General features: G+C 33.3%; 2 protein-coding genes across 2 annotated transcripts in view; one reads left to right on the top strand and one right to left on the bottom strand.

Annotated features, from left to right (window-relative positions):
* trim46a (tripartite motif containing 46a) overlaps positions 1-16,728 on the bottom strand; it is a 31,052-nt gene extending 14,324 nt beyond the window's left edge. Inside the window, exons 1-5 of the mRNA XM_056475049.1 lie at positions 16,335-16,728; positions 10,934-11,189; positions 8,532-8,682; positions 3,735-3,933; positions 1,670-1,816 (exon numbers count right to left, since the gene is read on the bottom strand). Of these exons, the coding sequence (XP_056331024.1) occupies positions 1,670-1,816; positions 3,735-3,933; positions 8,532-8,682; positions 10,934-11,189; positions 16,335-16,394 (813 nt within the window). The 5' untranslated portion in view covers positions 16,395-16,728. The remainder of the gene's footprint in view (positions 1-1,669; positions 1,817-3,734; positions 3,934-8,531; positions 8,683-10,933; positions 11,190-16,334) is intronic.
* Positions 16,729-19,712: 2,984 nt separating this feature from the next.
* krtcap2 (keratinocyte associated protein 2) lies at positions 19,713-24,769 on the top strand. The gene is made up of 5 exons (XM_056475486.1): positions 19,713-19,823; positions 21,580-21,734; positions 21,837-21,900; positions 24,241-24,307; positions 24,427-24,769. Exons 1-5 carry the CDS (start codon positions 19,820-19,822, stop codon positions 24,542-24,544), a joined length of 408 nt encoding a protein of 135 aa, XP_056331461.1. The 5' UTR covers positions 19,713-19,819; the 3' UTR covers positions 24,545-24,769.
* The last annotated feature ends 453 nt before the right edge of the window (positions 24,770-25,222 follow it).

The following is a 25,222-nucleotide window of genomic DNA, read 5'->3' as shown; positions in this document are numbered from 1 at the left end:
GGAGTTTCCCTGAATGAAAGGGTGAAAGTAAACATTTATATGAAAATCTTAATAAAGGCATAAACATATTAAGGGTGTTTATTTGCTGAAATTCATATTTAAAGGGAACCTATTTACCCCCTTTTCAAGATTTAAGATACGTCTTTTGTGTCTCCAGAATGTGTCTGTACAGTTTCAGCTCAAAACACCCATCAGATTATTTATTATGCCTTTCAGAAGTTTGTAGTTTTCAGCTCTGCAGCTGTTTTTGTTGCCTGTGCCTTTAATGCTAGTTCTCCCCGCCCACTGTTCCCACACGCCTGTCAGAGTGTGCCTCAATCTCCGCCTCGGCTGTGTCAGATAAACAGCACAGTGACAGACATGAAGGAAGCAGATCTTACGTTTGTGAGAAATACTACAGCATGAACGTTTAACTTTGCACTGTTTTTGCATGCAAATGTGACAGGATACGCGTTAATATCCACTGCTGTATGGATATTATGTTAATGTACAAAATAAACCTGATTTAACGTCCACAAACCAGGATTGAAGCATCTTCTTTTATAATTGTACTGACACGCGGCTGTGGTGATGAGGTAAATTTACTGTAATTCATTAAGTTCTCTGTTTTGAAAACATTTTAAACTTGTAAAACTCATTCTTGATCACATTTGATGATGATCACAGCGACCTTAACAGATTAATTGCCGTTGATTTGCGCACGTCCTGTCTTGTGGATATGATTATACACGTTACTACAGAGAGATGTTAATACGCGGCTGTCAATCAATTCGGTGGGCGGGAAAACCAAACTTCTACATCACGTTGCAGTGGGCCTCAAATTGGGAGGGATTTGGATCTTTTTTTAACGTTAGGACATTCAAAAAAATAGGCTTGTGTTTCTATCACTCCAATATAACTGTGCACACACTGTACAAACACACAGTTCTGTCCAAACAGCTTACAAAAGATGACTTTCATCATAGGTGCCCTTTGTTTTATTTGTATTGTGCTAAGTATATTTGTAAGGTTTTTGTGCATGTTATATATATATTGAAAAGGGGAACAACAATAAATCGTTGTGTGAATGCTGTAATGTTTGAGTAATTTTCGGTTAAACATGCTGACGGTCATGCGACCACCTGGAAGAACACAGCATCTAAATCCCTACAGGACACATTCTGTGTTCTCATGGTCTCCCGAGTTCGTTCTTGTGAGGTAAACTGGCAAGAACGGTCTCCACGAGACCACGAGTATGTTCTCTGCATTCTTGGAATTGAGAAACAGCCAATGAATTACCCCAAAAACAAGTCTTTTCATTAAAATGTTATGGACTCTACTGTAGAAAGAGCTAAATGAAAATAATCTTGAGAAACAAAACAGTGAACTTAAAAAGTCTTTGGCCACAGATATGCTTGTGATACTAATGCAACGTTAAATTAAGTGTTACGTTATTTCAGTGATTTGACAAGTACAAAGCCAAAACATACCTCTCACTCAGGTTTCACTACTGTATGTATATGGAATATTTTCTTTATTATTGCAACCTTATTTCCTTATTATTACATCCCTATTATTTGAATGACTTGTTTCGGTTGTTTTCAATGGAAGTTCCCCAGAAGTGCAATCTATAATCTGAAACACACTAACGGTGTGTGGAAACAGGGGGATGGCGGTCAGGAATGTGTACCTTTAGAGTCTGGTAAGCCAGCGCAATAGGCATGATCTTGTGTCCACTGTGGGCACGACGGAGTTTACACAGTGAACACAACAGACGCTGACATGACCTACAGTAAAACTGCAGCCTCTCCTGCTCATGCTCCACACACACCAGCACCTGCGGACAGGACATGAGGTTAAGAGGAAATCTGAATGATCAAGAATAGTCTGAGTTGACTTCTGTGGAAAAGATCAATATTTGAATGTTATTTGCATGGGACCCAAAATAATTTCAGCAAAATATCTGATCAGATTTTTGTTAGCGCTGTTTGGTACAGGGATAGTTTACCCAAAAAGGAAAATGATTTCATCATTGACTCACCATTCACTTGTTCAAAACCTAGTCAAGTTCTTTCTTCTGTTAAGTACAAAAGAAGATCATTTGAAGAATGCTGGTTGAATGCTGGTCCCAGCAACCAGAATTCTTCAAATATGTTTTGTCCATGTGTAGGTTTTCAACAGAATAAATCACATGAAGGAAAGTAAATGATGAGGTAATTTTCATTTTTGCGTGAACTATCCCTTCAAATCAAAGTTACAGAGAATTATATACAAATAATAATATATAGATGTTTACAATAATGTATACATGTTCATATTATCGTAATGGGTAACACTTTACTTGGTCTCATGAAGAGGTGTGAAACCTTTATAATCATGACATGTCATGAATGTAAATGAGTTATTAACTGTTATTAAGTGTCATTTGCTCAGTTATGTCATTTTAAATACAAACATGGCATTTTTGTTGAGCAAAGATGAACAAATATTCATCTTTGTCATGACAACTTGCCTTTACCAAGATAAAGCAACTTGTAATAAATCTGTCATAAACAGGATTATCATGAGGCGTTGTAATTGTCATAAATGGTTTTCTAATCTTGTTTTCAGTGGAACGGACTCTATTTGTCCTTAAAAAGTCTCGTTAAAAGTGTCACTACTGTAACACGGGGAGTGACACAGTCAACTGAAGTTTGGATCCACTTGCAGGTTTAATCAAAGTCAGGCAAGCAATGGTCAACACGGGTGCAAACAGATGTATAAAGGCAGTCCAGAATCGTAGTCAAATGTATTAGGCGAGAGGTCAGAAGGCAGGCGGCAGACAGGGAGAACTAGGTAAACAAGACTAGGGTCAAAACACAGGAAAACAAGACTAGGGGAAACGCGTTGTAATGTCACTTTACAGATAACAAGACTCGGCACTGGAAATGAGAGTGTGTGCTGTTTAAGTAGTGTCTGTAATCAGTCTTTGACAATGCTCAGGCGGTGCGAGTGTAATCAGTAGAGACTTGGAGCAGGTGTGAGTATGTGTGTGTATAACTGAATATGTAGTCCATTAATAGAGCAATTGTAGTCCATGTGTGTTTGTGTGTGAGATCAGTGATCTGGGAGTTATGATCGCTGATGATCGTGACAACTACTCTGTCAAGTCATTTTTGCTATATTTATGTTAATTATATTAATGACAAATTCAGCTTGTTCACTGTTGTTGAGTTAAAAAAAATATATATTAATGGTGTGGTTATAAAATTCATGACACATTTATAATGGCTTCATGACAATCATGTTTATGACAGATTTATGACAAGTTTTTTTGTCTTGATAATGTCAAGTTGACATGACAGACAAAACAGGTTGTGATGTATTTATGTCAAATTTTCATAACAAACAATGTCATCTTTGCATTTAAAATGTCATAACTGAGCAAAAAGCACGTTATGACAGTTGTTATAAGCATGCATAAAAACTCATTCACGAAATGTGTCATGTCATGATTATAAAGGTGTAATGACTGTCTTACGAACACCCCTTTAAGTAATGGTTACCATATAGGTAATATTGCTTTGCACAAATATACAATAAGGAATTCAAACGTTTTCTTTGAATAACTGTTTCAGTTTGTTTATAAGCTAAAGAAGCCACATGCAGTTGAATGTTTGACTCTTTGAATGGCCTTGGGTGGCAATTCATTCTGCTGTGGCGACCCTAGATTAAAAAAGGGACTAAGCCAAAAGGAAAATGAATGAATGAATGACCTTGGGTCTGAAGCTGTGTGTGGGCAGGATGTGTTCGTGCTGGGCGCGCGGTGTGCCCCACGGGTGGTACAGTTTGAAGCACTCATTGCAGAAGTTGGACCTGCAGTCGGCGCAACCTTTAGTGGCTTCCAGAGTCTGAGGAGGTTTGCAGAACTGACACATGATCGCCATAGTGCCCAAACTCACTGTATGCCTGTACCTACACACAAACACACACACAAAGACAGATGTCAATCAGTCAGAGTTAATTAATAATCGCAGACTGATCAGATAAGCAAACACATATGACACAAGTTACATGTACACATGATTGTTCGACTGCATTACTAATCTGCATGTGTACAGTGATAGTTCACCTAAAAGGATCATATACTACAAACATGTTTTGAGTTTCTTTTTTTTCTATTACACAAAAAATAAGATATTTTGAAGAATGTTAAAGATTGGTCATCATTGACTTCCATTGTATTTTTTTTTTTACTATTATGGATGATCTTGAAAATATCTTTGTGGTCAACAGAAAAATGAAACTCATAAAGATTTGGAAAAAACTTGAGAGGAGTAAATGGGTTGTAACTTGTACTTTTTGAGTGAAATGGCCCTTTAAACTAGAGTTTAACCTTGTCTGGCACCTCTTTTTCTGGCCCCATTTTGCTGTAGGGTGAATTTACTGTTGCGTGAGTGTTCGAAAAGGCTATCAATTTCTGTCCTGGTGTGCCTATGAATAGATGCAAGTTCAGAACATCTGATCTAGTACAACAAACCAGTACAGCAACATTTCTGCATCTTATAGTCCGCTTACTGGAACTGTAAGCTTTAGTTAACAATAGAGAATGGGAATCTACGTCATGGCGATGTGCATTCCACCATGTTTTTAACACACTCAGGAGCACACATTGTAAAACCATTCAAATCACCAGAGTAAATGTTGACTGTTTTATAGTAATAATTTAAAAAAAATCCTATAAACACTTAGAATAAAATAAAATATCTTTATTTAAAACATTCTATGTGTGTTGGAGAAGCTTAAAATACTCATTACATTAAATTCAATCTCCAGTGCTAAAGAGGAAGTCGACCATTTGTCGAGTTCCTTATTTGTGGTGTTAGTGCTTACAGATTATTGCTAATCAGCGTATATATGATACAATAAACCCATAGAGATCAATAGAATCCAGGCTCCCATGTATTCAAATTTCCATAAAGCAATGCGCGGTGATGGCACATTCTCATTATCTATGGCAGGAACTAATGTTAAAATAATTTATTCTAAAGTTATCCAGATGGTGTGCTGTTTCCAGTACAAGTGGAAGTGCAGATTGAAGTGCACATCTGTGGCTAATATTACCCAAATAACTCTAATGGCCAGGGCATGACATTAGCATGCGCCAACCCACCAAATGCAGGTAGATTTCAGCTGTGGTGGGTTAGACAGACACTCGCACTAGCCACTTTGGTTGATTGAAAATCATTTTTAAATCATAGTTTTCTTTAAAGCAGGGTTCGACAATAAGGATATTTAAATATCTTTTTGTAAGCAGCAGTGGTTGCCGCTTTCACTTTAATTTAACAGATTATTAATTATCCGTGTGCGCGTGATCATCCTTTCATTATCACACACGGTATGTTTTTCGCCTGCTTTGTTTTGCTTACAGTTATTTTTGTTAATATAGTTCAATTATCTTTTTTTTTCCTTTTTTTTTTTTTTACAATAACATTGCTTTATCATGAGATTAACTCCCCGTATATGTCTAGTTAACTAACTGGTGATCTGGGACCTTTAACCAGGGCTGATTACTGTGCATTGATTTAGATACATGACAATAGATATTTTTTTAAATGTCTATTTTTTTTTATAAAGAAAAGTTTTGTTGAATAAAAGGAGCATGTATACAGCTATATTTTGCTTGTTTTGACGCATTATTTAACTTTTGTGGCTAAGAAATAATAATTCATATATTTTTGGTGTGGTCAAAGATAAATTTGGTAAATCCTTAATTTTGAGCTCTGAAAAGTCATGTGAAATAAGAACTAAATGCAATGGGACAACCCATTTGCACATGCACATTGAGAAAGCTAACACACACAAAATGAATTGAATGAGGAGGCATGTGGACATAACACAAAATCTAAATCAAGTAATTTTAGCATGTCAAAGCCAAATTTATGCATATAAAATATATTTTCCCATCAACAAAATTGTGGCTTGTGAAAATGGCAAGTGGCAAATAATGCTGGAAATCTACTAGCCACAGTGGCTGGTAATCAAAAAAGTTCATGTCAAGCCCTGCTAATTGCTAATATTAATTCATTGTGCGCTGGATGTGAATTCGATTAGAACTACAAACACGATTTAACAAACTACAAACATGGCATATGCTCGAGACCAGTTGTAAAGTGGAGAGGCATAGGTAAAGATGTATGAATGATTGTTAATTAATACCTACCCTAATGGAAAATAATGATTTCATAGTTTCAGGCTTATATTTCAACTGCTACAATGATGTGTGCTTTTATAGGGGACGAGTTTGATAATTAACTTCTGAATACGTGAGGAGAATTCTCTGCGTGAAGGACTTGTGAATGTCAAATTACCATGCTGCTGCTGCATCTTCAATACGGTAGGAAATTAAATATGAATGAATGTAGATAATGTGACATGACGATTAACGGGGCATGTAACTAAGCAACAGAACAGTCCGGTATTGTGGAAGTGCATGTGCAAAGCTTGACTACCCTTGTTACACACTCAAAAGTGTTGTATTGAATTTTTTCTTCATAAAAGCAAGGTATGGTTTATAACATAGTATACGTAGGTAAATGATGCAGTAAACATTTATACTAGTGTGGTTACATTTAAAACACATTAAAAATAAATTCCATATTTGCTGTGATGGTGGCACGGTGGCTCAGTGGTTAGCACTGTCGCTCCACAGCAAGAAGGTCGGTGATTAGAGTCCCGGCTGGGCCAGTTGGCATTTCTGTGGGTTTCCTTCGAGTGCTCCGGTTTCCCCCACAGTCCACAGCTATAAGTGAATTAGGGAAGCTAAATTGGCCGTATGTGTGTGAATGAGAGTACTGGGTTGCTGATGGAAAGGCATCCGCTGCGTAAAACATATGCTGTAATACTTGGCGGTTCATTCCGCTGTGGTGACCACTGATGAATAAGGGACGAAGTCGAAGGAAAACACTTTACATTTTTACTTTTAAATTATTATGAAAAATTATATTTGTTTCAAATCTATGATGTATTTTAGCTTTAAGTGTATATTGAATGCCATTATAATCTGTGTTTGATTATTAATTGTATACAGTTTGCATATTTTCAGATTTTTATCTTGTTCTCTTCTGAATGGTGGTAAAATGGAAGGATTTGCTGCTTTTTTCTTCTCAATGCAATTTATAACTGATCATACACTGTAAACCAGGCTGCTGTCATTACTAAAGATATTAAGTTACTATAACTTGACATTACCTTAAACAGGTGTGCTTAACTTAATTGTTAGGCAGCAAAAAACTTTTAATTAATATTTTAAGTTCTCTGAACTTAACATTTTAATTTCTTTAAACAATTCACCATGTCTCTGTTTAAAATGATTGAATGTGCTTGAAATTCTGCCTGGACAACCGCGCTGATTGGTCGAAATATGATATATACAAGGTGGTCATTCTGCTTGTGATGCTGAATTTTGCCGAAGTGCAACAGAGACACTACCTGAACAACTACGTGATACACGCAAGGGCGACATGGTGGCGCAGTGGGTAGCAATGCCACTTCACAGCAAGAAGGTCGCTGGTTCGAGTCCCAGCTGGGTCAGTTGGCATTTCTTTGTGGAGTTTGTTCATGTGGGTTTCCTCCGGGTGCTACATTTCCCCCCACAAGTCCAAAGACATGCGCAAAAAGTGAATTGTAAGCTAAATTGTCCAAAGTGTACAGTATGTGTGTATGTCCTGGTCCTCCAGGTTGGGGGTTGAGCGTTGGGATTAACGCCCCTTCTTGTAAAAATTAGATATTACGAAACACACGCATAGTGCGGCTAAATATCAACTCCGATATAAACGGCCGTGGAAGCAAGTAAAGAATATAAAAGCTGAACAATTTGGAAGTTTAGTCTATTGGCCATTTTAAGTTATCTGTAATTAAACATTTCAGTTAATTCAATGAAGAGACCAGATTTGGTCAACTCAATTAATTGAGTGGTTGATTTCCCATTACTCAAACAAACTGAGGGTATCTCTTTCCTCAAATCATTTAGGTAGTCTCAATTTATTAGGGTTTACATTGTATGTTGTTTATAGTGAAATCTAGTGTAATTTATTTTTATCTAGTAACTATATACAATTTTGCTTTATAACTGCACTTCTGTTGTATAATTAATTATTTATAACATGTTTTAACTTAATAGTTATGTTATAACACTATTTCTGATGTTTATCTTGTTCTGCACTGGCTAGAAATAACATTTAAAGATCCGCTGTTAACTTAAACACTGATATTTTTAAGTGCAATTTAATACTAGGTGCTGTAATTTGTGTTTTACTTAATATTTGTATATGGATTATTATATTATTACATTTGTATATTTATATTTTGTATATAGACTACAATTTTGGCTAGAATTCAGGCTATACTTTTATAGCTCTTTTTAACTTCTGACATGAGTTTGTGATTGGGTCATTTGGATGGAAATATTTTCTGAAACATAGTTGAAGATTGTTTTCATTTTAGATGCTATTTTAAAACAAAACAAAACAAAAAAGGTGAAAGTAAAGGCAGCCCGAGAGACAGAGAAAGACCTTTCCACGATGCGCTCGAGTGTGAGGTTTCTCAGACAGTCGGCCAGGCCTCGCTCTCCCAGCTCCACGTCTCTTCTGCATGTGGGACAGGGGAACAGCATGAGCACAGGAGGGGTGTCTTTACGCCTGCGTCCCGGATGAGTTCCGCACACTGCACAAAAACACAGACAGAGAGAGATACAGATAGCAGAAGCTGTTTCCCAGATTAAAGCTTCTGTAAGCCACTATAAATCTGAGGCAGGAAGAAGAAAGGAAAAGATAATCAATGCAAAAGTGGAGCAGTTTCAGAGAGCCAGTGTGTGCTGACACTTTCAGAAAGAGCACATCACGACCCATAAACACACACACACACAGGGAGAGACCTGCAAAGTACTGCACAGACACAACGCTTCTGAATAAGGCAGGAATATCTGAAAGAGCTGAAAATGTGGCAAGATAATGTATGTCGACATTTTAAATGTTATTTTCTTTAATTCAATTAATAGTTTGCTCTTTATAAAAAGGAATAAACAGTTGAAGTCAGAATTATTAGCCCCCTGTTAATTTTTTTCCCAATTTCAGTTTAACGGAGGAAAGATTTTTTCAACATTTCGAAACATAATAGTTTTAATAACTCATTTCTAATAACTGATTTATTTTATCTTTGCCATGATGACAGAAAATAATATTTGACTACATTTTTCAAGACACTTCTATACAGCTTAAAGTGACATTTAAAGGCTTAACTAGGTTAATTAGGTTATAATGGCAAGTTAGGGTAATTAGGCAAGTTATTGTATAACGATGGTTTGTTCTGTAGACTATTGAAAAAAACATAGCTTAAAGGGGCTAATCATTTTGACCTTAAAATGGCTTTTAAAAAATTAAAAACTGCTTTTATTCTAGTCGAAATAAAACAAATAAGACTTTCTCCACAAGAAAAAATATTATCAGAAATACTGTGAAAATTTCCTTGCTCTGTTAAACGTCATTTGGGAAATATTTAACAAAGAAGCAAAATTCAAAGGGGGCTAATAATTCTGACTTCAACTGTAAGTAAACCCATTGTAACTTGGCACTGTTAAGCTGAATTAATTTGTATTATTATGCAAATTGTATTTACTTTTTAAAATAAAAGTAAACTAATCACTTTATCCAACACACATTTATTACATTTGTTTTTTTCCAGGTTTTCTGTATCTAGCAAATTGACAGTAACTAAAATAAATCTGCTCTTCCAGACTCCAATGTGTCTTCTAAATTCAATACAGGCTAGATTTTATAGACTTAATGAAGCACAAATATGTACTTTGTAATAAATACAGTAATTATTTGAAAACAGATGTGCTAAAATAGTCTAACACTGTAAAAAAGAATTAGTTGACTTTAAAAAGTAAGTATAATAAGCATAATTATAAAAATTAAGTCAGCTTAACAGTTCCAAGTTACAATAGGTTTACTTACATTATTTTTGTAAAGTCAACTTGTTGCTTTTAAGGCAATTGGTTTACTTGCTTTAAGTAACTAATCAATTTTACTGTGTAGATTATTTAGAGCAGGGGTGCCCAAACTTTTTCTTATGAAGGGCCAAAAACCAAACTTGTTTGAGGCTAGTGGGCCAAAGGTAAATACAGTTGCTATGAGTGATTTACAATATATTTTTTTACATTTTATAATGAACTTATTACAGTAAAAACAAACTCATTTATAACAGAATTACACTGCAGACATTGCCTTGGTTTTCTCGCCCATGTCTTCTGCATAGTTCTCTATCCGTCGAGTGACAGTATTTACATTTTAAAAATCAGATTCATTCATTCATTTTCCTTCGGCTTAGTCTCTATTTCAGAGGTCACCACAGCAGAATGAACCGCCAACTATTCCAGCATATGTTTTAAGCAGCGGATGCTGTATATGAAAAAAAAATCTTATTCATTTACAACATTTAATTGAAAATTTGTTTGCTCTTTTGGAGCTCAGCAATAAAACAAACGAACATAAAAATGTTACGTCAAATTTGAAATGGCGATCTCTGTGTTAAAAGAATTTGCCCCAGCCCCCTCCATCTTTCTACCTCTCTTCTCAGATGGGATGGTGGGCCAAATCAAAGGTTACAATGGGCCAACTTTGCTGTGGCAGATCTTCCAACTACCTATATGGCATTATTTCAATGACAAATGTCACCAACTTTGGCCAATGGGCCCTACCTTGGGCATCTCTGATTTAGAGTATAAATATAGTGCCAGAAGTATACATCATGATATTTAAAAGATTCTCATTTTATAAATAAATGACTATTGAGAGAGTTTTCACAAATCAGATGAGCAGAGTTCTTCATACTTTACAACTCAACCAGTGGATAACACAACAGCTGATTTGGCTCAGTTTGAAATGTGTGTTTGTCAGTGAATGAGCACACAAACCTGTCCTGATGACTCTGTCCAGTCGGTCTGTTTTTGGTGGAGGTCTGCGGTTCTGTCGAGGGGAGCGTGTGAGGGGGCTGGAAGTGGGAGTGTTGGGCTCTGGAGGGAGTTCGGGTGGTGGATAACCTCTCTGAACCAACACTTCAGCTGCACACAACACACACACACTGTGCGAACATGGCAGAACGATGGGCTGCTTCACCATTTCCTCACACACCGGACAGTGCAGCTCGCGCTCCATGCTCTTCATGTTAGACTGCACACAGAAGAAGATAATAATGCACTAACTAACATATGAAAAACTGCTATCAAGCACACACGCTGAAAGTAGTATTTGATTTTTTACTCTTCTTTTTTTGTCTTTGTTTTTTGCTCTTGTTTTCTATTATAAATCATTACAGATTTTGCTAAAAAAAAGAGCTAAATCCATTCCATTTTTGATCAGTAGGGTCAGAAAAATCTAATTGATTTAAAGTGAAAACAAGATTATTTTCCTACCTTGCTATATTTTATAGTAGTTTATCAGAGTATATCAGAGAGTGAAATTCGATGCATTTTAAGACCTTTTTTAAGACTCATTCCATACATTTCAGTTTCCTCTAGGATTTTTCCCAGCTGTGGTGGCAGGCATTTTACACAGATCTTCCAACTACCTATGGCGTTATTTCAATGAAAAATGTCATGAGTGTAATACGAGCATGCGAATCTTTCCTTGCGTGCCAATTTCCTCTGCTCATGCATAACACTTCTTGCATACTGTCAAATATACGTTACTTAATATCAGATTTTCTTGTGCACTCTCAAATAAACACTGCTGAAGTGCGATTTAGTGCGTTAATGTAATGAGTTTGTTTCCAACATTTATTAGATTTGCTAGGAATATTTATGAATGTCTCTAATAGACCTACAGAACAGCATTGATTCATCCTGAAGTACGCAAACTCCACAAACTCCAGCAAGATAAAGTCATTGTATGCAGAGCCATAGACCTTTATCTATAAATAAAGTATTATTATGGAAACCGTGTTCATCATAACTGAAAGCTAAGTCGTGTTTGCTGGCCTTACGCATCACACAGCCCTGTCAGTCAGCAACAATATTAAACAAATACGCACTATTACAGAAAAGTTTGCTTTGTTATAATTCACTTACATTTTAATACATTTTGGTGCAATTATAACCCACTATAGACCATTTTGAGGAATGTAAACTGTAACAGTGACCTTAATGTATTTCCTGTTTTACATTTTTAATTTTCATAGTGTTCGAAAATCCAAAAAGGTCCACATTCAGATAAATAATGTTATGATAGCTGTTTTAACATGATCATATGATGGAATTGCCCATTGTTACAGTTATGAAATACTATGATTGGAAGCTGGAAATGTTCATGGGCCAATGACATTACCACATTAAAGTGGTCTATAAAAAAAAAAACAGCAACAGCTGAAGGTTTTGAATGTGGAGCTGTAATGTAGCCCTGGTAATTCTGTAATTCTAAACTAAAACGTTATTTATACTGAATAAAAATGCTAATTCAGGTGGAACAGCAGGAATAACTGTCTTTCCCTGTTTACTGCAGTAAACAAAGCAGCGTGATGTAAAAATCTAGGAGGATTTTACTGATTTCATAAACTACAAAGCATTTAATCGCAGATTAAATTCGGGCAAACTTTAGCACACTGATACAAAATACTGAGGCTGATAAACACATGGACATCAGTAATGGAATTATTTGCCTTAATCTGAATAGGACAATAATATGAAGAAGGTGTTTACATGAGTTACTTTTCGAATGTTCTTTTCATTATCCCGTTTTACATGTTACAGCACATAATTTGTTTAATCTTTAATATTCATCACCACGCTATCCACATTTCCTCCGAGAGTCCTCCAGTTTCATTTAATTTTGGATGTTTGGCACTTTCGCTTTCATTCAGGAACATTTCATGCATGTCCCCGTGACAAACAGGATATTTGATGCGAATATGAACTTCTTGAAATGTGTTGTTTTAATGGAATTTGATATCGCATGCTGTATGGGAAAAAAAGCCTCTGCATTTCACGGTGCAGGTGTCTGTGGTCCATCACGTACTTGATTAATTTAATTTCTGTTTAGTTCGATTATGACCTTAATCAGATTAAATTAATCAAAAATCTCTGTTTACATGGTAGACTCTTATTCAGTGTATTGTCTAAATCATATTAAAATTGGATTATTGGTATCCATGTGAACGTACTCGATAATACTTTTTAAGACCCCCTCAGACTCCCTGTTTATATCGGATTATATATTTTCCAAGAGTCAAACATAAATTCACTCCATTTACTTTATTCTTTCAGTTAATCAAGGCCTACTGTCAAGAAAACCAAAGAAAAATACTGAGGAAATAAACAATTTTTGCAATGCAACACTCCTTCCATATGCATTACAGATTGTGTTAATATATTTATCTATTTCTTTAATATGTAATATTATTAATGTAGCGTGCAGTTTTGTAATTTTAAAGCAACACTGTAGATTATTATTTTTATTTTTACATTAATTACGTATTAAGCTGTGGACTGAAGGAAACAACATCATGAGCACAGATAGGTCAGAATAAACTTTGCATATAAGGAAAAAGATGGACATCTCAAAAATCAACAGAGGTTATTTATTACCTGTGGTCAATACTTTCCTTCTAGTTCAGTTTGACTCCAATTTTCTTTTTTTCCCTGATGTTGCCTTTAGTAAAAAAAGTATTAACTACATGAAAATTTGCTTATTTACATTCTAGACCGTCGAGTTACTAAATGTACTTAGAAACAGATTTAAGGAAGTGAACATCTGAATTACTTCTTGTATGTGATCATGCTCATGAATGCATGATAATTCTACAGCAGTGGAATCCTAATATAAGAAATGATAATAGATTAACTTATTGAACAGGAAGACATAGAACAACAGCTGGGTTGCAGAAATACAAATTCCATTCATTATCTCCACAGGGAAATTGATTTTGAACCACGAAGAATAAATCTTTAAGGACGGGCCTTCTGTGAGCTCTGAGGCTGTCAATCAATAACAGTATATGCTTAAAACAGAGACTCTCAGTTCACCTCACTTCTTTTTTGTTTTTTTAAAAATAAGTAGATTCAAGAAAGTAATTCCTGGTGAAAAAACGACATTGCCAATGATACTGCTGAGAAATGTAGGAAAAATACATATTTGTATGTATCATCAAACCAATAAAAGGTTTAGATTTGTACAATAGAATGTGTCCTGTATATTTGTCTTTTTTTTCCAGATCAAGGTAGAATAAAGAAGACATCCACACAAATGTCATTCAGTCTAACAATAATTTACAATTTAATAATAATTGTCAGTCATACATATCGTCAGAACACATAACAGATCAAAAGACTTCCAAATCATCTCCAGAATACTGAATAATCATCATGTGCATCAATTATGTTTATAATATTTCAAACATTTCATGGATTAATATTTTATTTTACGTTTAATATTTCATGGATGTTGAATAACATTTAATTGCCATCTTTACCAATAGTTTAATATTTCTTCATTTTAATAAAAAGGTAAAGGATTTTAATGCAAGTGTAAATTTAGTGATTGAATTGTAGTTTATTTAGCTATTAATTGTTAGAGTATTTCTTCTTGTATTTACTGTAAGTGTGCACTGCTTCCTTTTTTTTCATCACTAAACTTTGTAATGGTCTGAGTCACCTCACAACTGGTTTGTTTGGTTCATGGCTAATGCCTTTTAAACAAAGACTTGATGAAAAAAATGCTTCCAGTAAATAAATGCCATGTTGCATTCTCGTTGTTTGAAAAAGATTTCCCTATGCTAAAAGAGAAAATGCTGATATTTGCTGCGCACCCAATCCAAGCAAACGCTCAGCAAATTAGTAAGATGTTACCAAACATAACCAGCTAACGAATGAAAAACTCTTAAAATCTGTTTACACTCATTGATGGTTCCATGTAGAACCTTCCCATTTCACTTTTTTATGTAAACTATTATTTATATACATATATATATATATATATATATATATATATATATATATATATATATATATATATATATACATATACATGAAGAGTTCAGATGCAAAAATCTCTAAGTACTGTCTGAAATTTCTTTCGAAAATTAACATTTTTCTCAGCCTCCTTTGTTTGTGTTGAGATATTTCACTTTAAAGACCAGAAAAAGGACTTATTCTTTTCCATAAAAGTGATATTACTGAACATACACACAGGAGCCTGATAAAAAAAAAATGCTCATTCAGTGGAAAATGTCAGATGGAATTTAGAGGTTTATATATATATATATTATATATATATATATATACTATAGAGAGAGAGGATGAGAGAGAGAAGAGAGAAGAGAGAGAGAGAGAGAGAGAGAGAGAGAGAAGAGAGAGAGAGAGAGAGAGAAGAAGAAAGAAGAGAGAAAGAGAGGAGAGAGAGAGAGAGAGGAGAGAGAGGAGAGAGGAGAGCAGAGAGAGAGAGAGATAATGACTAAATGTACTGAAAGACTTCATGTTGGGAACCACCGGATATGGTTTTTTTTTCTCTAAGACAATTAACGCTAAATTATCAACCACTTCTTTAAAAGTGGTAGGTGATTTTATACTGTTTTCTCTTCAACGATCTAATCATTATATTCACAAGCAAAAAAAAAAAGCTGTATATTCATGTATTCAAATAGTAATAATAGTAATAACAATATAACAACACACAATGCAAGTTTACAATGATTACAAATCCATGCAGCCCGCATCTATTTATTTTTTAAAGATATTGTCCAGTGATCTGCACGTGCCTCTGCGCAGGCCTGTCCCACACAGGCTCTCCTGATTCTCGGCCTCAGTCCTTTTGCATCCCGTCTCTATGGCAACAAGCATCCTGTAGCTCAGGCCCCTTTCCATTCTCTTAGATTTAAAGACTCCTTCATTTAATATATTGTTTTCTATCATTTATATCGGTGTAAATATATTGCGTCAGTGTCTGACATGCGTAAGTCGGGACTAAAAATGTATATTTATTCAGTAGGCCTACATGCGAGACAATAAATAACGCGATATGTTATGTTAGGCCCATAAGAGCACATATATCATAAGAAAACAAGAAAAAATACCAGAGGAAAGGCTGCCACGAGCGGTTTATTCGATGGGGATGAAAATGGACTCGGTTTCTGCTTACAGGTGTTTTCTCTCGCTCTCACTCTCTCGGTTATTAACGAAATGTAAGGTTTGGTCATTAAAAAGTAAAACAGTTAAATAGACAGCTGGACAGAAACATGGCGTGTTTTCACGTGTTAAATAATAGCCGCATGCAAATCGTCATAGAAAACGTGTAAATGTGCGGTTTTGATGATGCAAATGTACTTACGCTTATGCGCACGAGGGCGTCCATGATGGATGTAAAGGTTTGCAACTCCGCGTCTGCCATTGCTGAAACTGTGCCGGTTGTTCAGTTAATACTGTCCGCAATAAACGCTATTATTAAGCTCCCTTGTCTTTATCTGGAATCATTCACAACAACGAACGGTTTATAAATGCGAAATAAAACGCAATGGCTGTAACTGCCACTGAAATTGACGCTTAAGACTAGGCTTTACGTTATAATTATGTTATTTGTGTCTAACATGTTTAAGAGGTCCAATTTAACGCAATCCATGTTGAATCGGGGGTTTTTCTGGCTCTGGTCAGTGCTGACGGATGTTAAGCCATCCATGTAGGCGATGGATGTTGTGAGGTGTTCTGGAGCAGAGCAGCACTGAGCATGCGCAGAGATGCTGAGCAGACGCTATTTTCAGGATGATACGGGGGGGGTTTCATAATATAATACAGGGGTTTTCAAATCCCGAGAGGTGCAAGGGTATACTTGAGGGACAGTGGACATATTCTGAGGAAAAACAAGCGCTTAAAAATGCGCAAATAAGATAATGAATACTTAACCACTTCAAAACATAGACCTACAATTAATATAAATAGGCCTATATATTTTTTTAATAATCTGACATTAATACAAGAGAAACAAGCAAACACAAACATAGAAATAATCTGATAGTTGTAATAATACAAAGTAATCAATACAACAAGATTCAAATAAATGTAAGGTATTTAAAACATTTGAATACAAATAAAATAAAAAAATGAATAGGCTAGTACAACTTTGATTCAAATATGTGTGTAAAATAAACGTGTAAATAAATAAATTCAGTTCGACAATGCTTAGAAAATAGTATGATATAAGTTTGGCCTTTGCGGCGGTTCATTCCTCTGTGGCGACCCCAGATTAATAAAGGGACTAAGCCGAAAAGAAAATGGATGAATGAATAAGTTTGGCCTTTGTACAAAAAAATAGGCTATATAGGCTAAATGTTTGCCTTTTGCATGGGAATAATCATATATGGCAGCAAACAGATTGACAAAATGCATATGTATACTGTATATCATACACTACAAATAATAAAATAAAACCAATAATAATGATTACAACATTATGCATAATCAAGATTAAATAAGATTCAAAAGATCTAAATTTGATTAAATAAATAATAAAACAAATTAGATTATACTACTAAAACTAATTGCACTAATAATATAAATACATATAAAATACATAAAAACAGTAAGTACAGTACTTTAATTAGTAGAAAGTAAGAATGTACGATAATATATTAGAACATAAATATTTAAAGAAAAAAAAATCTATTTTCACAATATGAATTGGTTTGTATTCAAGAAACTTATAAACACGTTACACCTGTAAGGATATGTTCCTTCAAGCATGATCAAACCTGACATATTATAATATAATATAATATAATATAAAATAATATAAATAATAATAAAGATAATATAATAGAATCTAATATATATAATATATATATATAAATAATTATAATATAATATAATATAATATAAATATAATTAACTATAATTATCCTAAATATAATTAATATAATATAATAATATAAATATAATAGTAACTATAATATAATGTAATTAAATAAATTATATTACTATAATTAAATAAAATAATAATATATAAAATAAAATAAAATAAAATATAATATAATATAATAAAATATAATATAATATAGATAATATATATAATATAATATAATATAATATAATAAATATAATGATAATATAATATAATATAATATAAATAATATAATATAATATAATATAATATAATATAATATAATATATATATAAATAATATATAATATATAAATATAATATAATAATTAAAATAAATATATATAAATAATAATATAATATAATATAATATAATATAAAAATATAATATAAATATATATAATATAATATAATATATATAAATATAATAATATAATATAATATAATATAATTAATATAATAATTAACATAATATAATGTAATATAATATAATATAATATAATATAATATAACATAATATAATGTAATATAACTATATAATATAATATATATATATAATATAATATAAATAATATATTAATATAATATAATGTAATATAATAATATAATATAATGTAATAAATATTATATATATATAATTATATAAATATAATATAATAATGTATATAATATATAATATAATATATATAATAATATAATATAATAAAAATAATATATATATAATATATATATAATATAATATAATATAATAAATATATATAATATATATATATATTAATATAATATTATATAATATAATAAATATAATATAATAAATATATATAATATATATAATATAATAATAAATATAAATTAAATATATATATATAATATAATAAAATAATATAATATATAATATAATATAATATAAATATAATATATATATATATATAATATATATATATAATATAATATATAATAAAATAATATAATATATATATAATATATAAATATATATATAATATAATATAATATAAAAAATAAATATAATATAATATAATAAATAAAATATATATAATATAATATAATATATATATAATATAATATAATATAATATAATATAATTATAATATATATAATATATATAGGCGACTTGGTGGTGCAGTAGGTAGTGCTGTCGCCTTGCAGCAAGAAGGTCTCTGGTTTGAGCCTCGGCTGGGTCAGTTGGCATTTCTGTGTGGAGTTTGCATGTTCTCCACGCGTTCGTGTGAATTTCCTCCGGGTGCTCTGGTTTCCCGCACAGTTCAAAGACGTGCGGTACAGGTGAATTGGGTAGGCTAAATTGTCCGTAGTGTATGAGTGTGTATGGGTGTTTCCCAGAGATGGGTTGCAGCTGGAAGGACGTCCACTGTGTAAAACATGTGCTCGTTAAGTTGGCGGTTCATTCTGCTGTGGCGACCCCGGATTATTGAAGGGACTAAGCCGAAAAGAAAATAAATGAATGAATGAATGAATAATATAATATAATATAATATAATATAATATAATATAATATAATATAATATAATATAAAGTGATATAATATAATATAATATAATATAAAGTGATATAATATAATATAATATAATATAATACAATATAATATAAAATAAAAATAATATAATATAATATAATATAATATAATATAATATAATATAATATAATATAATATAATATAATATAATATAATATAATATAATGGTGTTTTGATTTGAACAAAGCTGTTTGACATATATTGGTGGTGTATTTTAAGACTAAAGTGAATGTCGTGCTGTTTTTTGTCCACTAGATGGAGCTGCAGGGTTTCTGCACCGCTGTTCGCGCTTGGCACTGCTTTTACACGTTAGCGGCGCGTCATCTTTACTCTGCTGGCACTGGAGCTGAATAGAGTGGAGTAAAATCTCTTTTCCTCTACTGCTTTCAAAAATGGGTGAGTTTAGCCTTCACATTATCTATCCAGGAAAAACCATTCCACCAGAAATCTCAATATTTTTGTCGGCTAGTTTGCACACATGATCATGAAAATGGCAGATACAGAATGACAGGCAGGCTTGCTGAACATTTTGTTCGCTTGTAAACGCAAAATAGTAGCCTTCTGCAGCGCGTCTCATAAACCACTTAAAGGACTAAATGACATGTTTCCTCCACCGGTGTTTCGAAATAAAGCACGAAAACATTGTAGTGTACAGTTTGTGTGTGGCTTTTAGCCTACCGCTAACCTGCGCTTAAACATTTAACACTTTATGATCGTCATTGACACAACCTTCTAAAGAACGCAAAAGAAGTAACGTTATTATAATATATAGCCTAATTCCGTGTGCGGTCACTATTTTAACAAAAAAATACAAACAGCAAATGTAAGTCCAATGTTTGTTTCCACACGGAACTATTTGAAGCGCGTACACTGACGTGTCCAAGTTCTTGCAGATGTGCCTGCTTCACTATTTATCCATGACACTTTTCACCTTTACGTCATGATTTTTAACTTCATCATCGTGTTTAGGTGTTTGCTGTCTGCAGAATATCAAATGATAACATCATTGTTAATTGATTTCTTTGTCAGCTTCGTATCACGTTATAACTCTTCCGTAGTGAACACTTGTTCGTCTCGGAACCAAATGTAAACAAGAATACAAGAATAGTTGGAGATGCATTTTTACTTCGTCTGATTCCACCTGAATTATTTGTTTAGACGAGCACTGCAGACTTTTTTTGATTAACTTGTCAATTTGGAGAGTTTAGATGTCCAGAAAACAAGAGATAGTTAACCAAAAACTGAAAAATCTGTCATCATTTACTCACCCTTCACTTGTTCCAAACCTTTTGAGTTTCTTTTTTCTGTCGAACACAAAAGAAGATATTTTGAAGAAAGCAGAAAAACTGTAACCTTTTACATCCATAGTAGGTAAAACGGATACTATGGAAGTTTGTATTTAAAGGACCGTTGCAATCATACATTATTTGTCTGATTGCAACATTTTATTCTATAATAAATAAATAACCAATAATATATATTTTCCTATAATTTTCACTGGCTGATTGCAGTATTTTTGGAATTATGGAGAGATGAAAAGAGGTTCCCAAAATAACCAATATAAAATATAGTACATATTTAATAAAAATATAAATAATGCCTTATTGCTTAATCAAACAAGATATTTTATAAAACTTATAATAAACAGATGTTTCCAATTCTAAAATCTACTATAAAAATATTGCCATAACTGTCAATATATACAGTATTGTGCAAAAGGCCACTAGTATTTTGACTCACAAAAAAGGTTAAAGTCAGTTATATTATTCTGTAGTATGTCAGTTTGAAATATCAATTTACATTTCAAAACATTGTTTTTGTTTTGTTATTACTATTTGAATACATGAATATGTTCATACATAAACATTTTGTTTTTGTCCAGACAAAGAGATCTGATCATCTTCATGTCATTCCAGACAGACTGGATGATATATATATATGGACACCTGCACTGTTTTGCCTTAAATACTGTTTTAAATAGTGTTATTTGGCAGTAAGATGCATAATAGCAATTCAGTACTAAAAGAGAATGTCCAGCCTGTTCTTTCTAACAGTGTTTATCTTTGTCTGCCCCTCTCTCTCTCTCTCTCTCTCACTCTCTCACTGTCTCTCTCACTATCTCTCTCTCTCTCTCCGTCTCTCTGTGTTCCAGCGGTGAACACGAGCACATCTCTGGTGTTGTCCAGTCTGCTGTCGGTGCTGGTGTTTGCAGGAATGCAGATGTTCAGTCGACAGCTGGCCTCTTCAGAGTGGCTCACCATCCTGGGCGGCTTCCTGGGCTCCCTGCTGTTTGTCTGCTCTCTTACTGTATCCTTCTGCTGTTTTATGCAAGACAGTCCTTCTTTCTTTAGCATCAGCGAGACGTTTACACCCCTGTTCTCTGTGTCCATCCTTAACCCTTGATTTCAGGCTTTCAATAACCTGGAGAATCTGGTCTTTGGCAAAGGCTTTCAAGCCAAAATCTTCCCAGAGAGTAAGTCTTACTGTATATGCAAACATGATGAAACACTGCGCATAAACAACATTATGTGTGTGTGTTTTATATTTCCCCATCACTAATTGAACCCTTATGTTATGTTGGGGAGGTTTTTATCCACTATGGGGTGCTGTTGAGTCTTAATTTGGCCACAGCTTTCTCTGTTTCAGCAAATGGAGTGATTTTTGGTGACAAATCTTATTGACACACATTTTTGGAAAAAGTTTTCAAACTCAACTCTGGGCAAATTCACTACTCTTTCATTATGTTCTTGGCTGTTTTTGTTCCATTGACTTCCATTATAATGACAACATACTGTTTAATAATGCATTCTTGATTGTTGGTGCTTTTCGCTGTTGCAAAGGGGTACAATTTGTCATTTTTACTGTTGATCATCAGTTCCAGTGCTAAAATAAGGCAAGGCAAGTTTATTTATATAGCACATTTCATACACAGTGGCAATTCAAAGTGCTTTACATAAACAGGAATAAAAGATACAACTATAAGAAAATAAAAATGATAAAAGTGATTAAAACAGATTAAAATGTGTTACAGCAGGTTATAAAAGAATGAAAAGGAAAATCAAGACATAATAGTGTGATCTGTTCGACGTAGCACAGTGCTCATTCAGTAAAGGCACAGCTAAACAGATGGGTTTTCAATCTTGATTTGAATGTACCTAATGTTGGAGCACATCTGATGGTTTCTGGAAGATGATTCCAGCAGTGGGGGGTGCAGTAGCTGAAGGCCGATTCACCCTGCTTTGACTAAACCCTTGGAATATCTAGGTTTGTATTCAGTGAGTATATCTGTAATGCATTGAGGTCCATGCCATTTAGTGATTTATAGATGAGTAAAAACGTAGTGTCTAGCTTTCGTATATAGTTAAATGGAGTACAGTGTGTGGGAATGTGAGAGAGACTGTTGCACATTTACTCTGATATGTCTGAGATGATCAAAATAAGCACTACACGGAGTAAACAAAAACATAGTAAGTGTCTTCATGCATGCACTCTCTTTACTGCTATATTCCATAGAACTCCATATAAATGCCAGAAACTAAGCTTTTTTTTTGCACAGGCCTATCTAAAGGGTTAATGGTGCCAACTGATGATCAACAGTAAATTGAAAAATTGTACCTCTTCCCAAGAGGGAAACCACCAACAATAATGCATGATTATATGGTGTCATGACTTTGGAATCAAAATGTCATTATAATAGAGATCTCTTGGTTCTCGAACAGTAAATGAGGGAGAAAAAATGAAAAACTAACAGTGCATCAAAGCCAGTTTTTGTGTGTTTTTCCCCCAAATAAGTCATGTCATATGAACTTGGAAATTAAAGTGTCAAAAACATTTAGTAGTTTTGATCAAGACTGAGGTCGATTTAACAGATTCATGCAAAAAAAAAAAAAAGAAAGAATTTAACAATTGAAAATCTGTTAGATCTTTTTACAGCAGCTTAGTTTAGTGTATATTTTCATCCCAAACATAACGAAGGGGCATTTAAACGATACACAAGGATTAACCTGATATTACATTTGAATAAAATAACAAAGTAAGATTTTTTTTTAAATATGGACTGCAGCAGATAACATTTTGAAAGAACATATAATAAATAAATGCATTTTGTTCAGTTGCTGTATTCTGTATTTTTTAGAATTATGGGAGAACTGAGATTTTAAACAAACCAGTTCTCATTATATCCAGACCTGTTCAGCTCTATTGTACTTTATATGTTACTGTATATTCTTTTATACTGTAACACACTTAATTCAGAAAGAATACGTTCAATTGTAACTTTTCTGCTGTTACAAATATAGTTTTAAAGAAATTCTCTTTTGTTCTATCGCTCAACAAAAATGTATCAGTTTCCACAAAAGTATTAAGGCTGCATTAAGCAAGAATTATGACACTGAACACTGGACTAATAATGCTAAAAAATTACTTTTTTTTTTAATTTTCATGTATTGAAATAGCATATGCTGGATAAGTTGACGGTTCATTCCGCTGTGGCAACCCCAGATTAATAAAGGGACTAAGCCGAAAAGAAAATGAATAAATGAAATGGCAAACTCCACAATGTTGACAATTTATTTATTTTTTCTTTGCAGTCAGGTAATTTACATAATCCCACTGACCCCAAACATTTGAAATAGTAACCATTTCAAGAATAAAGTAATTATGGGTCATTCCGCTGTGGCAACCCCTGGTATATAAGGGACTAAGCCGAAAGAAAATCGATGAATGAAAGTAATTATGCTCAATATGGTAAACTAATGAAGTTAGATTCTGAATGACTTGATTTATATCAATGTCTGCATTTGTTTCCTCTTAGTTGTTGTGTGCATGTTCCTGGCGCTGTTTGCATCCGGTTTGGTGCATCGTGTTTGTGTGACAACATGGTAAGAGGAGATTAATTGTTACAAAATAATAGATTTAAATCTAACTTTTTTTTTTTTACAAATAAACATATTAATGTTAATTAACATCCACTTTTTTGTTTATTTATTTTGTCTCTTAGCCTGATCTTCTCTGTCTTTGCACTGTACTACATCAATAAAGTGTCAGCAGCTCTATACCAGGCAGCACCCGCTCCAATTCCTGCCAAACCCACCAGTAAGGGCAAAAGGAAGAACTGAAGTACTTTAGCCATCCCAGCACAATCACAGTCACCAGAGTGCTCTGTGCTAAAGCTACACAATCTGATGTGTTTGCCAACGGCACACTTTCTTTTTTTTATTCATTCCATTCAAACTTAAAAACGTGTAACAAATTTTGTCAAACCAGTCACAGTTTGATTTTTGGTTCTGTTCGCAAAATATTTTTGTTTGAGGCATTTGTTATTAAAAGTTGATCGGATCATTTGTCTGTCTGGAAGTTATTATGGATATCATCGTTATCAAGTCAGTTTTTTAATAAGTCAGTAATGCGTACGTCAGGCAGTTTCTCCAGCACTTTTTTTGTTTGTAGATTTGCACCATTAAATGACTGCCTTTTCAAATCATATGGCATTATTTGCTTCAAATCCAGTCTTTTGCTATGAAAATATGTACAAATCTTGTCAAATGTTACAAGGGACTGATTAGGAAGCCTCTATTATCATAGTGTGTGATTTTTTTTTTTAATGCACGATTGATTTTCAATTTCACTTTTGAGTTTGCAGTCATGCAAATTCTGTACATGGGGAGAAGCAGAACTGACCATACATGTTAGAGAAGATAACAAGAAAATATTGTCTTTGCCATGCTCTTGTAAGTCATCTTCTCTTTAGTTTTTTTTTTATTTAATCTGAGTATGGATGAACACCATGCTGAATT

This window comes from Danio aesculapii, chromosome 16 (genome assembly GCF_903798145.1).
Source record: "Danio aesculapii chromosome 16, fDanAes4.1, whole genome shotgun sequence".
NCBI classification, from domain to species: domain Eukaryota; kingdom Metazoa; phylum Chordata; class Actinopteri; order Cypriniformes; family Danionidae; genus Danio; species Danio aesculapii.
The sequence above is the reverse complement of the archived record's forward strand: the minus strand, read 5'-3'. Positions and strand labels throughout refer to the sequence as shown.